Source organism: Hevea brasiliensis, chromosome 10, assembly GCF_030052815.1.
Source record: "Hevea brasiliensis isolate MT/VB/25A 57/8 chromosome 10, ASM3005281v1, whole genome shotgun sequence".
Taxonomy (NCBI): domain Eukaryota; kingdom Viridiplantae; phylum Streptophyta; class Magnoliopsida; order Malpighiales; family Euphorbiaceae; genus Hevea; species Hevea brasiliensis.
The window spans coordinates 90527190-90542246 of record NC_079502.1 but is presented as its reverse complement, the minus strand read 5'-3'; the positions used below and the strand labels follow the sequence as shown (position 1 = coordinate 90542246).

Genomic DNA, 15057 nt, shown 5'->3' with positions numbered 1-15057 from the left:
GAACATTCATGGCCTAATTAAATTTGGGCCAAAACTTTAATTTAGTAATTAATTAATTAATTTTAAGTATCTTCCATCACAAATATGTTTTCACATAGTTTGAAATTCATGGCCAAAACAATTAAGCCACTTTAATATAAATTTTTTTTGTTTCTTTTAATTTCTTTCTTTTGAGAAAATATGATCTCAAACTTAAATCTCTTTATAACACACTTTTTTATCGTGTTAATAATCCTCATGCCCAAAACTTAGTTGGGTCAAATTTTAATAATATTATTATAATTATTTTAATCATTAACATTAATTATAAAACTCTCACGATCTACACTTTAATTCTACACATATCTAATAACAAGTAAGATCTTCAATATTATGTTCATCATCATAAATTCAATGGAGAAATTTAATTGTTGCAAACATAGGGCTCTGATACCAGATGTAAAAATTCTTAATAGATTATAACAATTATAAATATAATGTGAATCATAAACGTAAGATTCAACTATCACCCTAATAATGAATCTTAAATAAATAAATTCTCATAGATCTAGAAAGCGTACATGATAATTGAGAGAGATTCTTTGATTCAATAAATTGATTTCTGCATCTTAACCCTTCTTGATTCACACACAAAACTTTAATGATGGAATACTTTCTTGAGATGACCATAATATCTCTGACTTTATGAAAGAGAATGTGTGTGCCTTTATGGGTAGAGAGAGGACAAGCTTATATATATATATATATATATATATATATATATATATATATATATATATATATATATATACCCAAAACTTAATCTGATATGTCCATCAAGTATCCTTATACAATTAGAATTAGAGTTTACTTTAATTAAAGTAATCCTTGTATAATTAGAATTTGTATTAATTAAAGTAAATATCAATCAATATCGGATCACATTAAAGGAATTGATTTTAGCCCATATGGTAATATTAATTACTGGGTAAAAAAATCTTACATGGCCAAGTAATTTATTATATTATCCTCACTTAATTTGAAAATTTTATTGTATATCCTCATTTAATTTTAAAATAATTTGCTATCTTTTTCAATCATTTTATTGATAATTGTACTTATAAGCTATTTTTTGTCAAACACATCAACTTACTAGTCACTTAGAAAGATGTTAAGCAAACATATTGATATAATACAAGTTACTGACTACTTAGATGAGTCCCACATGTCTATCATAAAAGGGGACATATTATGGTTATCGCTCAAATAAGGTATATGATACTGTATAAGGTATCTGATTGTATAGATTGGTGCCGCATGTTCATCATGGAAGAAATTGTGTGCAAGGTCACTACCCATATAAGTTGTATTACTCTATATTTCCTTCTTACCTCGATAAAAAGTATGTTCTGTTGCAGGGAAGATGTTGTATGCATCCTGTTATCTCATTAGACAATTAGCTAGGCCAAATACCTATTCCTTAAATCACCAATAAGAAGTCGGCGATTTCTTTACTCCAAATGATCATACCTAAAAGCTGTTGTAAACCCTATAGAAGTATTAGGAAGTAGTCGTATAGGCCTCAAAAGTACTCATACTTTTGTATTTATATTAATAATACTTAGTCCGCATGTCATTTATTTAGATACCTTCAGTATTACTAGTTATTACATGTAATTATTTAAAAATTTAATTTTTTACAAGCTTAAATTTGCTTATAAATATTAGGCACTTTTTCTTGAATTAGGTCAAATACTTTTAAAAAGATATCATTTTTTTAAAATTTTTTCTATTAAAATAAATTATTTATTTTGATTCAATTTAATTTAAAAAATCAACAGAAACTTCTTTTAGCCCTCCAAAATTTTAGAACCTTATTTGATCTCATGAATTATTGACTAATTTTTGTTCCATGTCCAACTCGTACTGATCGATTTGTAGATAATAACACCTGTCCACGCAAAAGAGAGAATACATATACGCCGTCGTACCAAACAGTTATACGCTATTCAAGTAATTTTGATTCTCTTATTTCTTTTCAATTTAATTATTATAATTTTGCTTATAAAAATTTATTTTTTGAGTCTAACTATTTTAAATTATATTATTATAATTGCATTTCATCATCTAATTTACTTGAACTTAGCGTTTTAGAGTTATAATTTTTTTTAATGAAAAAGGTATTAATAGCCAAAATCTGAAATTTCAAAGATTATCAATATGATACATCTCTTTTAATTACTTAATTTTACATAAATAAATTAAATTATTAAACTCAACTCAACTCAACTCAACTCAACTAAGTCTTTATCCCAAAAATTTGGGGTCGGCTATATGGATTCGCTTTCTCCACTTTGAACGATTTTGGGTTAAATCCTCAGAAATGTGTAATGCTTCTAGGTCATGTTGTACTACTCTCCTCCAAGTCAATTTAGGTCTACCCCTTTTTTTCTTTCTATCCTCTAACCTAATGTGCTCTACTTGTCTAACTGGAGCCTCCGTATGTCTACGCTTCACATGACCAAACCACCTTAATCTCCCTTCTCTCAACTTATCTTCAATTGGCACCACTCCTACCTTTTCTCTAATACTCTCATTACGAACTTTATCTAGTCTAGTATGACCACTCATCTACCTTAACATTATCATCTCTGCAACTCTTATCTTAGATGCATACGACTCTTTTAGTACCCAACACTCACTGCCATATAACATAGTCGGTCATATGGCTATACGGTAAAATTTTCCTTTCAATTTATTGGGAATCTTATGATCACATAAAACTCCCGTGGCACGTCTCCACTTGAACCATCCGGCTTTAATCCTATGACTAACATCCTCCTCACATCCCCCATCTACTTGAAGGACTGAGCCTAGATATTTAAAGTGATTAATTTGGGGCAGTATCACTCCATTCAAACTAACTCCTTCCCTATCACCAGTTTGGCCTTCACTGAACTTGCAATGCATATATTCTGTCTTCGTTCTACTTAACTTAAAACCCTTTGACTCTAGAGTACTTCTCCCAAGTTCTAGCTTTCTATTGACTCCTTCTCGTGTCTCATCTATCAGAACAATATCATCCGCAAATATCACGCACCAAGGAATACTCTCTTGTATATGTTTCGTCAGTTCATCTAAAACTAATGTAAAAAGGTAAGGGCTTATGGCTGATCCTTGGTGTAATCCAATTGAGATCGGAAAATCTCTTGTGTCCCCTCCCACTGTGCGCACAATAGTAGTTGCTTTTTCATACATATCTTTTAATACTTGTATGTACCTAATAGATACCCTCTTTTGTTTTAACACATTCCATAAGACCTCTCTTGGAACACTATTATAAGCCTTCTCCAAATCAATAAAAATCATGTGTAGATCTTTCTTCACATCTATATATTTCTCCATCAAGCTTCTAATGAGAAAGATCGCTTCCATAGTTGAACGACCGGGCATGAAACCAAATTGATCAAGAAAGATAGAAGTATCATGACGTAGTCGATGCTCCACAACTCTCTCCCATAACTTCATAGTATGGCTCATGAGTTTAATTCCCCTATAGTTTGACCAACTCTGTATGTCTCCCTTATTTTTAAAAATAGGTACTAAAATACTCTTCCTCCATTCATCAGGCATTTTCTTTGAGTTTAGAATCTTATTAAATAATTTAGTTAACCATGCTACTCCCATATCTCCCAAATACTTCCACACTTCAATTGGTATTTCATCGGGTCCACAGGCTTTACCCACTTTCATTCTCTTAAGTGCTTCTTTTACTTCTAAAGATCTAATCCTTCTAGTATAATTCACATTCTTTTCTATTGTTCTATAATCTATATTCACGCTATTACCATTTTGACTATTACTAAAGAGATCATTAAAATAATTTCTCCATCTTTCTTTAATGTCCTCATCTTTTACCAACACTTTTCCTTCTTTATTCTTAATGCACCTAACTTGATTGAGATCTTGACATTTCCTTTCTCTCCTCCTTGCTAATCTATAAATATCTTTCTCCCCTTCTTTAGTTCCAAGTTTCTCATATAACTTTTTAAAGGTCTGTGCTCTTGCTTGACTAACTGCCTTTTTTGCCTCTTTCTTTGTTATCTTGTACTGTTCATATGTCTCATTATTATCATATTTAGGTAATTTCTTATACCATTCCCTTTTCTCTTCACTGCCTTTTGTACTTCTTCATTCCACCACCATCTCTCTTTTGAGGGTGGTCTATGTCCTTTAGACTCTTCAAGTACTTTTCTAGCTACTTCTCTAATCTTTGATGCCATCTGTATCCACATATCATTGGCCTCCATATCCAGCTTCTATACTTCGGACTCGAGAAGCTCATTTTTGAACTTCACTTGCTTTACTCCTTTGAACTCCCACCACTTTGTTCGAGCTACACTATTTCTTCTAACCTTACTTGAATTGTTCCTAAACTTGACATCCAAGACCACCAACCGATGTTGACTTGTTAAAGCCTCTCCTGGAATGACCTTGCAATCCTTGCATAGAGCTCTATTTGTCTTCCTAGTTAAGAGAAAGTCGATTTGGCTTCTATGTTGCCCACTTTTGAAAGTCACTAAATGTGACTCTCTTTTTATAAAGTAGGTATTTGCTAATATTAGGTCGTATGCCATAGCAAAATCCAGGATGCTTTTTCCCTTCTCATTTCGACTGCCAAAACCAAAACCTCCATGAACATTCTCATAACCTTGTCTATCACTCCCTACATGCCCATTCAAATCTCCACCAATGAAAACATTCTCTTCATTCGGTATGCTTTGCATTAAATCATCTATATCTTCCCAAAATATTTGTTTACTCTCACTGTCTAGTCCTATTTGTGGGGCATAAGCACTAACTATATTTATTGTTTCTCCTTCTAATACTAGCTTTACTAGTATAATTCTATCTCCTACTCTTTTTACAGCTATTACTGCGTCTTTCAATGTCCTGTCTATGATTATGCCCACTCCGTTCTTGTTTGTCTCCTTTCCGGTAAACCACAGTTTGCACCCTGAATTACCCACTTCCTTACTTTTCTCTCCTACCCATTTTGTCTCCTGAATGCAAGTAATATTCACCATTCTCCGTTCCAAGGTATCCACAAGCTCCATTAATTTTCCTGTAAGTGATCCAACATTCTAAGTACCAACCCTGATCCTCCTCCTATTCTGCTCCTTCCTAATTGGTCTCCTTCTATGATATCTTCTATTGTTTTCTATGTCTATCTTGTATTCTATTCCACTATTTATTCTACTATCTGTCCTATGGACTAACTTCTTTACCCACACCCGTCCATGATGTGGGAACCCTTGCTCACTTAACACCACACCCGGGCGTCGGCATAGCGCGTTGCTTTCGGTGAACGCCCTACACTCTTGCATATTTCTCACTATACCCGTGCTTCGATGTAGCGCGTCGTTAGTAGAGGACGCCTCAACGTTTATATCATTTGAATCCATATCATAGGGTGTGATAAAATTTTTACATTGGTTTTCACCTACCGCAACCCTCCTCCTTTATCCAGGCTTGGGAGCAGCTAAGCGCAAACTACTTAGGCGGAGTTAAATAAATTAAATTATTAAATTAATTAAAAGTTTAAGTCTAAAATAAGTTAATTAATATTTTTTGACATAAAAATTAAAGAATTTAATTTTTAAAGAATATAATAATATTGTAATTAAATTTTTAAAAAGTAAAATTAAATAATTAATTTTGATAATTTTTTTAAAGATAGGATAGTAGCATTCAGACAAAAAGGTACAAAGTGAGGCTTGTAGCTAAGAACATAAAGAATTAACTTAATACAAACCATTTCAAGCCCTATATAAATAAAAGTCTCAAAGCCCAATAAGAAAAAGCCTAAGAGATGAGAGGGCAATCCAAGATTCAACCCAATAAAAGAGGAGGAAGCAAACTCTAGCGCCGCAACAACTTACAAACGAAGCAGATGGCGCCCCTGAAGAACCATGAATCCCACACAAAGAAGAGATGTCCACACTGAAAATGAGAGAATGGACATCCATTTTCAACCATAAGAGTCCCTGCAAGAAAAATCTGCATCCTCATCTTAAGATCACAAACACTCATAAAATCTAGAAAGCTCGACAAGGAGGTTTAGCAAAGCTCACTTTTAAAGGTATTGGTAACGTCCCTATAGATATCTATCCTCTAGACCAACAAATAAAGTAGCACTCTCATGTGCATAGTCTTAGATCTTAGGCAGCTGTAACACCCCTAATTTTTAAATTTATTATTTTTGGGTAAATATTGATATTTTTATTTTATTTAAATTTTAAAAAATTATTTGAAATTTTTTGGATTTTCGAAATCGGATTTGATTTCCTGAAAATATAAAACTTTGTTGATTTTTTAAAAAAATTAATTTAAAGACCACGTGGTAAAACTAAAAATATATTTAGAGTCTATGAATTTTTCTGAGTTTTCTAGAATTTTTTCGAAATTTTTGGACCTCGTTTTTTGTCCCAAGACAGAGTAAAAATTCAATTTTGGGTACCCTAAATTGAACCGGTCGAATCAAACCGGATCGGATCGGACCGACTGAATCGGGCTAGCTCATTCTTCTTCTTCTTTTTCTTTCCACACGCGTTTTCCTCTCCTCCTTTCCCTCCTGTTTTCTCTCTCCTCCCTCACCCCCAGGCCGCTCCACCGCCTCCCCACCTCGCCGGCGCATCGCCCCGACGCCTCCCCACCGCCGGCCGGGCTTCTAAGAGGCCGGAAACAACTCGCGAAGCTCCCTCTGCGCGCACACGCCGTTTCGGCTTCCCGGTCGAAATCCGGCTGATCTGGCCACCAATTGGGCCGGGTCTTGTGTCAAACACCATCTACACTCAAGAGCTTTCCATAGACACCAAGAACACCAAAATCCATCGAGTGGTTTGTCCAATTTTTGTCCAGGAAGTTTTAGCCCATTTCGACTTTTGGGCTAGATTCCTCTCAAACCGTGAACCCCACGAGAAAACCGAGAGTACCAGAGCGCTTCACTTTTCGAGAGCTTCGCAGCAATATAAATTTTGAAATTTTCCGACACCGTTTTTCGGTGGGTCCTACGAAACTTTGTAGTATTTTTCTGAGCATTAAATGAGCCTATAAATTTTCGTAAAAATTTTGTACTAACCCTCGTGTTGTGGGCTTCGTGTAAGTATCTTCAACTCGCTGAAATTCGACAGTTGTCCGGGTCTGTGAATTTCTGGCCAAACAGACTGGCTACCGAAAAAGTCTCGAAATTGGATCGAGATTTTGGCTACCCCACCGTTGTCAGACGTCCTGAACGCATCCCTGGAGTCAGAATCAGCATAGGTAAACCTGAACCTTGCTTTTTCATAATTTTCAAATGCTTAAATGGGATTAAAAATCTATAAAATATTCGTGGTAGCTCAGAAAATTATTATTCTTTTTACATTAGCCTAGTAATATTGCTAAGGACCGCAGAGCAAAGTTTTAGAATTTTTAAAGTTTATTTGGGTAGTTTTTGCAAAAAGGGTCAATTATAAGGACTAAACTGTAATTTTACATATTGTGATTGATGACTGTTTGGAGGGCCCAAGAGGGGCTGTGTGATATGATTGAGTTGTGGGTGTATGGTTTATGGATATAGAAGTGCGTTTTGAGCTCTTTTGTAGGTTGGATAGGTCCTAGGTATAGGGGAGACTCTGCAGGATTTTAGACACGACTTAGGATGTATTTGGTCTTTTTCTTAGTTTGTATTGAGTCAAATTTATTAAATAATTGTAATAAAATTATCAGGTAAGCCGGGACAGCCTCCGCCCAGCCTCCTTCCTCCGCCCAGCCTCCACGGTGACTGCTGTTAAGTCTATGAGTAAAATATTAATTTTAATTATAATTTCCATATTATTATATATTCAAGCATGCCCATGCATCACTTATAAATATGTATTTATATAGTTAAACACTAGGCACATTTTTATGTTGCATTCATAATTGTTAAAGTGCCATGAATGTTGTTGTGGTAATTTGGAGCAGTGTGTGTGCGTTGGCATGCGTGTGATGTGGTGTTGGCTATGGATAGGACGGGTAGACACGGCTTGAGATCTTCGCTGGGACCCGGTCTTTCAGGGTAGACATGGCTTGAGTTCTTCGCTGGGACGCCGATTTAGTTTATTAAGCGAAAGTCCAGCTTGAGTTCTTTGCTGGCACAGGTTGGATTAAAGAGAGCTGTATAGGGGATCAGCTCCCATATATATTATGATTTGACATTACTGGGTGTGTGAGTGCTCCAAATTACCTTTTTGCTATTATGATGTAAAAAATATTGCTGATGTTGCGTTTCACTTTACAGGGTGCATTAGTTTTAGATAGCTATAGAGATTATGGTTAAAATTGATATTTTACTCTCTGAGTCGAACGCTCACTCCTGTTCATTATTTTTCAGGCTACAGGAGGATTTTTGTTATGGTTAATCTGCTTTTCTCCTTTGCAAGTTGTTTATTAATATTTGTGTAATTCTATTAACTCCTAGAATTTCCGCATATGTTAGAAATATTTATTTGTTTGGGGGACTATAATATAATTGTCATGCTAGGCCTGTAAACTTATTATTATATGCATGTTTGTTGGACTGGATGAGGGAGCTGAGCTCCCATTTATTTTTATGACATTTGAGTATGTGGAGGGTGAGCTGAGCTCCCCAGTTGATTATATATTGTGTTTACAGGTCGGGTGAGTCAAAAACTCCCCGTTGAAAGGTCCACTTTATGGCCGGACTCTGTTCGGTTGAATTCTTAAAATTGGGCCCAAATGGGCCTTAGAGTTGGGTTAAAGAATAGTTAGACTTACTATGGACCTCAGGGGCTTTAGGCTGGTTCAGGTCCTGGTGTCAGTCCAGCCCATAAATTGGGTCGTGACAGCAACCATGGTCTAAGCAGAGTCAAAGCAATATTAGTACCCATAAAAGCGAGTCAAAGTAATATTAGTATCCATAAAAGCAAGTCATCCATCAAGCACCTTCTCTAGTATCTTCCAGACCTGTAAAAGAAATATAAAAAAACTCAAAACAAATCCATTTAAGAACTCACAGTAATCAAATAGGGAGAAAGCTTCTTCCTATTCAGAAGGGATTAAGAGAAGTATCTAAAAAGTAAAGCAGGCGATGATTCTGCTAGAGAAAGAAAAGAAAATCTCAAACAAAGAGGAAGGACATTATAAAACCTCATCAATCAAATTGAATATTCTCTAATTTTGACAAATTAAAGGGGCATGATAATAATAATTTACTCATTAGTAATAAGAAGAAAAAGGTAATTAGGTTTAGAATTTTTTTTTTAAAATAAATTGGGGTTAGAATGTTAAAACAAAAAAAAAAGGGGCAATTAGGGTTAGAAGGGTAAATTTAAGGTAGCTGCTAAGAAAGTGACAGAGATAGAAAACCCTAGCAACATAATCCATTCTCATCGGCCTTGCATTTTATTTAATTTCCCTGAAGCTACTCTATCTCGCTCTTCTCACTCTCTCGCTCAGCATCCTCAAAATGGAGCTGTGTACTACCCAATCCCTCTCTAATCTTCCCAAAATTTTCACCGCAAACCCTACTCTCCTCCTCTCCAAAACCCCCCTAACTCTCCGGCAACCACAAATCCTTCTTTCCGGCCGCCGCCATTCCCGTACGAAACCCAATCCTAGGTTTTCTTTATCATTTCTTCACATCTTCCTCGAAACTTTCTGTGTTCATACTTCTGTTTTGTGCTCTTACTTGTTACTTTTTTATTATTGTTTTTTTTCAAGTTTCATTGCAATTGCAGACCTTCATCTAGATTTGTTTAGCTCCATTACGTTTCTAAGTGAATGTTTGTGGGCAATTTCTCCTTTTATTGGAGGCAATTGCAAAGAAGTGTTAAGTTGCTAGGTAGAGAAATTTGAAATTTTTTGTGTCTAACTCTTTGGCTTTATTTTCTCAGTATTTCTCTCATTACCAAGAGCAACGACACCTGAGGAATCTTCGAGCCGAGCAAGTCTTTTTGCCACCGAAGAACGAGACAGTGCAGTGGTAGTAGAAGTTGACCCTCCAAGCGAAAAGAAAGTGTACAATGAGAGCAGCGCAACTGAAGCGCCTCTGGACGAATCTCCTGTAGATGAACAAGTAAATGATTTTTTGGCAAATATTAAGGTTTGTTTGGAAGCATAGTTCTTTGATTTTATGGTACTTAGAGATGCCAATTCTTTTACTTCAACAATTTTGCCTGTTGTACTTGGGATGATAACTCTGATTTAATTAACTGCATTTCAATATCAAACTACTGAATTCATAGCCTCTTAAAAGGACAGTGAAGATGACTGACTACAAGGTTCGCTCGTCGGAATGGCTGATTGGCCTTGTTGATGCATCATCAATCTGATTCCTTTTAACATTGTCCCTCGTTGTCTTTTTTCAACTGATTCTTTTTTTTTTTTTTAACTTTCAAAAATAAGCTACTAATATTTTGATGGTTAATTTTGAATATGAAAGACTGTTTAATGGAAATGGTTGCTGTGATGAGTATTAAAAACTCATGAAAGTTTATGCAGTAATTGCTTGATGAAATTCAATCCTGAGCGGTTAACTGAGCACCACTTGGTTAGATAATCTGATTGCAGTTGGTCTAACTTCAATTTGATGTTTTCCTTTTTATTCTCTTTTGATTTTTTTTCTTTTCTGTTTAGTTACTTTATTTCTCTCACTTCCCTTTGTTTCCCCTTTTTTGTTTTTCCACGTAAAATGAGTTATTAACATTTTGAATAGTGAATCTTTGCTGATACAAGACTATTGAATGCAAAATGGTTGCTATGATGAGTATACTTGAATTTTTGAAAGTTAATATGTAATTTGCTTGATGAAATTTCATCCTGAGCGGTTACCTGAGCAACACATGTTTCCTTTTTTTTTTTTAATTTTTAAAAAAATTCTCATTTTCCAATTCCTTCATTTATTTTTTTGCCCCCTTCTTTGTTTTGTTCATGTGCTCTCCAATTCTAGATTTTGCTCATGTTATTAATCTGGTAGTAAGAATGTCTTTTCATGTATTTCTAATGTTGTCTTAGTGCTTGTCTGAGATACAAAACACACTCCCACTCTTTAAGGGTATTGGTTAATAAGTCAAATAAACATTTATCAGTGTAAATAATTATCAGAATGAGCTCTGTCATACTTGCATTAACTCCATTCCTAATAATATAAGGGTATTTGTCTGCATCGAGAAAGCTTTCAACGGCATAGGCAATTAGAAGTCATCAGATATTGAGTTTGAATGATTCAAATTCCTTATCATTTGACTCTAATGGTAGTTATTTCACATTGAAGACTATAATTTTCTTCTCCACACATCAAATTTCTGATATTGTGACTTTTTATTATATTGATGATGTGCTCATTGAAATTTGCAGTTAGACTCTGAAGATACCTATTCTATTCTGTTGTATGGTGGTGGTGCGCTTGTTGCTCTGTGGTTAGCATTATCTGTTGTTAGTGCCATCGATTCTATTCCATTGGTATGTATACTTTTTATATGTGACTAAGGATTTTGATCAGAATCGTGAATGATCTTCTACAATTCTTTTGTTAAAACATGATTTTCGTTTTCTATGAATTCAGTTTCCTAAGTTGATGGAAGTTGTGGGTCTTGGTTACACCATCTGGTTCACTACCCGCTATTTGCTATTTAAGGTGAGTTATCTTGGAGTAAATTGGATTTGACAAAATGTAATCCTAGAGGCAAATACTGATTGGTTGTCGGTAACGTGTTCTGCAGAAAAGTAGGGATGAGTTGGCTGCTAAAGTTGAAGAGCTTAAGCAAGATGTCCTTGGATCCAGCGACGATTGATGCGCAGGATATACATACTTTTTAGCATAATTTAGTTTTGCTATTCAAATAGTTAAATAGGCTTTCTTGTCAATATCTGGTTTTTATATGCTATTCTATACTTGGTGTTGCTGCATCGTTGCCTCGATGGGCCTCATGCGTAAGGGTGCACAATATTTATATGGTCTTGAAAAGAAGGCAGTGCAAGTAGGAAATGGAACTTGATTATGATAGGAATGGCCTTGGAAAGCAGAACATATGCAGTGCTTCTAATTTTATTTGCCAATATTGAAAAATTTTAAAAGGATCTTAGCACAACAACAACCACCCCCCCCCCCCCCCCCTTTCCAAAAAAAAAAAAAAAGGGGGGGGGGAAAAGGAAATGGGGGAAATTCCGAATTTGTACACTTCAAGGGCAATTCATATCGGTGACTATTAAGCATTAGAGTACCATATTTTGTTTCTGCGTGCAATTGAGTTTTTGTAATTAATATTTACTCAACATATTCTTGATTTCATAAAATAAATTTTTGTTAATTATACAATTATCAAAATTTTGAAAATGATGAATTGACATTTAGTCCTAATTTTTATATAGATTAGATGTATGTACATTGAACGTTTAGATTTTACCACCAGAACATAATTTTCTTTAGCAATTTTAGATGATGCTGCCACAGTCGATCAGCTGCTACAGTTGATGGGTGATTGTGGGTTCAAGATTTGGTCTGGCTAGCAATTCAAAATGAGACTGCTACAGTTTATGAACTTATCGATCATGAGTCTTTTAGCTGGAATTCAAATCTTATTAGCTCAAATTTTTTGCAATTTGAAGCTTCTCAGATTTTGGAGTTGTCTTTTAGTTTTCGAAGATGTGAGGACCCACTCATATGACACTTCAATAAAAATGGATCTTTCTCGGTGAGATCAGCATGTTATCTTGCTCTGCATGCTTTGGTATCTTTGGCAGGTGACAGAATGGAATTTTGGGGTGGGCTATGGCGAGTGAACCTCCAAAAGTAAAGCACTTTATCTATAGGACATGTAGTGATCAACAATTGGTCGAGTTAGAGTTGACGTTGAGGGGAGTTCAGCTGGATGTGATTTGCAATAGGTGCAGTGAGGCAGATGAGTCAATTGTTCTTGCTCTTTGTGACTGTTCATTAATTTGTCGAGTGTGGCTTCTTAGTTCGTTGAGGTTGAAAGTGGATAATTCTCCGAATTCTTTCCGATAATGGGTGAAAAGGGTCTACCAGGCATTTAAACTATAGCAAGTTGAGATCCTCTACATGATTGTGCGGGCTATATGGAAATATGTTATTATATCAATAGATATGCCGTTAGGAACTAGAACTTCTCCATCAAGCACTCTCTTGGCTTGATGAATTTCATCAGTGCTCTGGTAATGTTCAGCAGATGCAGGTAACTCGTCCACTTTAAAAGTGGTCTTCTCTGAGGGAAGGGTGATGAAGATCAAATCAGATGTTGCTATTGCAAAGGTTGGTGGTTGTTGGAAAGGTGAAGCTATGGCTACAGGGATGAAATGGTATTTCTAGTCATTATTCTTCGGAAAAGGCTGAACTTGAAGCTGCTCGGTTTGCATTGTCCTCTGCTGTGGATTTGCACCCTAATCAGGTGGTTTGAGAGCTTGATTGCCAATCCATGATACAACAGTTGCAGAAATAAGAATTTATTCCTTCAGAGTTGGGCTCAAAGCTTTTTGCAAAGAAGCTCTATCTAGTGATGTTAATGAGCAGTTCAGGATTGAGGAAATTCCTCATCGTTTAGCTTTGATTGTTGCTGCTGACATTTCTATTTCTTAGAAATAAAGCTCCTTATTTCTTAAAAAAAAAAAAAATTCTGTAAAGAGTATTATCATATGATGATGTGATATTTTAACTACAATTAGGATTGTTGAAAGTCGAAGTACATTAATCTATATTAGTAGGATTAAGAGTTGAGAGTTTTTAATTCCCATGATCTATATTTTATTTAATTTATCACTAAATTAAAACCTCATTTGCAATTAAATCCTCATTATCACCAAAGAGAATGAGCTTGGTTTTCTTTTGAAGTGTGAACTTGAGCTAGAAGTGGAATGTATTTAGAGCATTGAGATCTGGGCTTTATGGACAACAGAATATAAGAAGCCCATAATTAATCAATTCAATTTATTTTCAATTTTCAGTGAAATAACCGAATTAAAAATAAAAATTTCATAAAATTACTAATCAAGATCCTTTCATAAAAATTTCATAAAATAATCAATTATCACACACAGTCACTCAATTTTATAAATGTTTTCATAAAAGTAATGAGAAATTAAAAATTTTCAAGTTAACTTATTGACTTATCAACTATTTTATAAATAAAATTATTTAATTAGTGGTTGCTGATAAAGAAGAAACGGAAAAAAGGAAAGGGTTTGATTGCGATGAGGTAATTAGATATGTTTTATGCATTCTATTTTTTTTTAAAGAAATTAATAAAATAAGATAATTTTATTTATAAAATAATTGACAGATCAGTAATTTAACGTGAAAATCTTTAATTTTTTATTATAGTAATTTCTATAAAAATAAATTGAAATTTAGTAAATTTTATAAAAAAAAAATTAAAATTCAATAACATTTATAAAAACACTCAAAGTTGAGTGATCACATGTGATATTTACCTTTAAAATTTATTTTTTCATTAAAAAAAATAATGTATAACAAAACTGAGGAAGTAGTTAGATGTGTTTTATACATCTTATTTTTTTTAAGAAATTAATAAAATAAGATAATTTTATCTATAAAATAATTGACAGATCAGTAATTTAATGTAAAAATCTTTAATTTCTGATTATAGTAATTTCTATAAAAATAAATTGAAATTTAGTGAATTTTATAAAAATAAAATAAAATTCAATAACATTTATAAAAACACTCAAAGTTGAGTGATCACGTGTAATATTTACCTTTAAATTTTATTTTTTCATTAAAAAAAATAATGTATAACAAAACTAGTACTTAAAAAAAAAAAAGCACAATAAAAAGTATAAATGTGCACAAATTTTACCAACCTAAACAAAACCCATCTTAAAGACTGTTATCCCTTTCACATATTAATAAATTAATAGATGTGAGAAAATTTGAAATTTCCACTTTATATTATTTGATGCTTATTAGATTAAATTATGAAACAAAACTTTTCTAAAGCTTTGTCCTATTGTTTATTAGGTTAAGCACCTCATATTAATTGATGCTCTTCTGTGGAGAAA

At 33.9% G+C, this 15057-nt stretch overlaps 1 protein-coding gene and 2 pseudogenes across 2 annotated transcripts; all 3 read left to right on the top strand.

Annotated features, from left to right (window-relative positions):
- Positions 1 to 9402: 9402 nt before the first annotated feature.
- On the top strand, positions 9403 to 12102 carry LOC110656514 (protein CURVATURE THYLAKOID 1D, chloroplastic). Of its 2 annotated transcripts, none has more exons than XM_021813343.2 (5): positions 9403 to 9623; positions 9918 to 10126; positions 11380 to 11484; positions 11588 to 11659; positions 11745 to 12102. In XM_021813343.2, exons 1-5 carry the CDS (start codon positions 9491 to 9493, stop codon positions 11814 to 11816), a joined length of 591 nt encoding a protein of 196 aa, XP_021669035.2. In that variant the 5' UTR covers positions 9403 to 9490; the 3' UTR covers positions 11817 to 12102. The 2 variants fall into 2 exon arrangements, with proteins under 2 accessions (XP_021669035.2, XP_021669036.2); XM_021813344.2 differs by having other exon boundaries at positions 9409 to 9623; positions 9930 to 10126.
- LOC131170159 (small nucleolar RNA snoR128) lies at positions 10484 to 10567 on the top strand (annotated as a pseudogene).
- LOC131170163 (small nucleolar RNA snoR128) lies at positions 10778 to 10862 on the top strand (annotated as a pseudogene).
- Positions 12103 to 15057: the final 2955 nt, after the last annotated feature.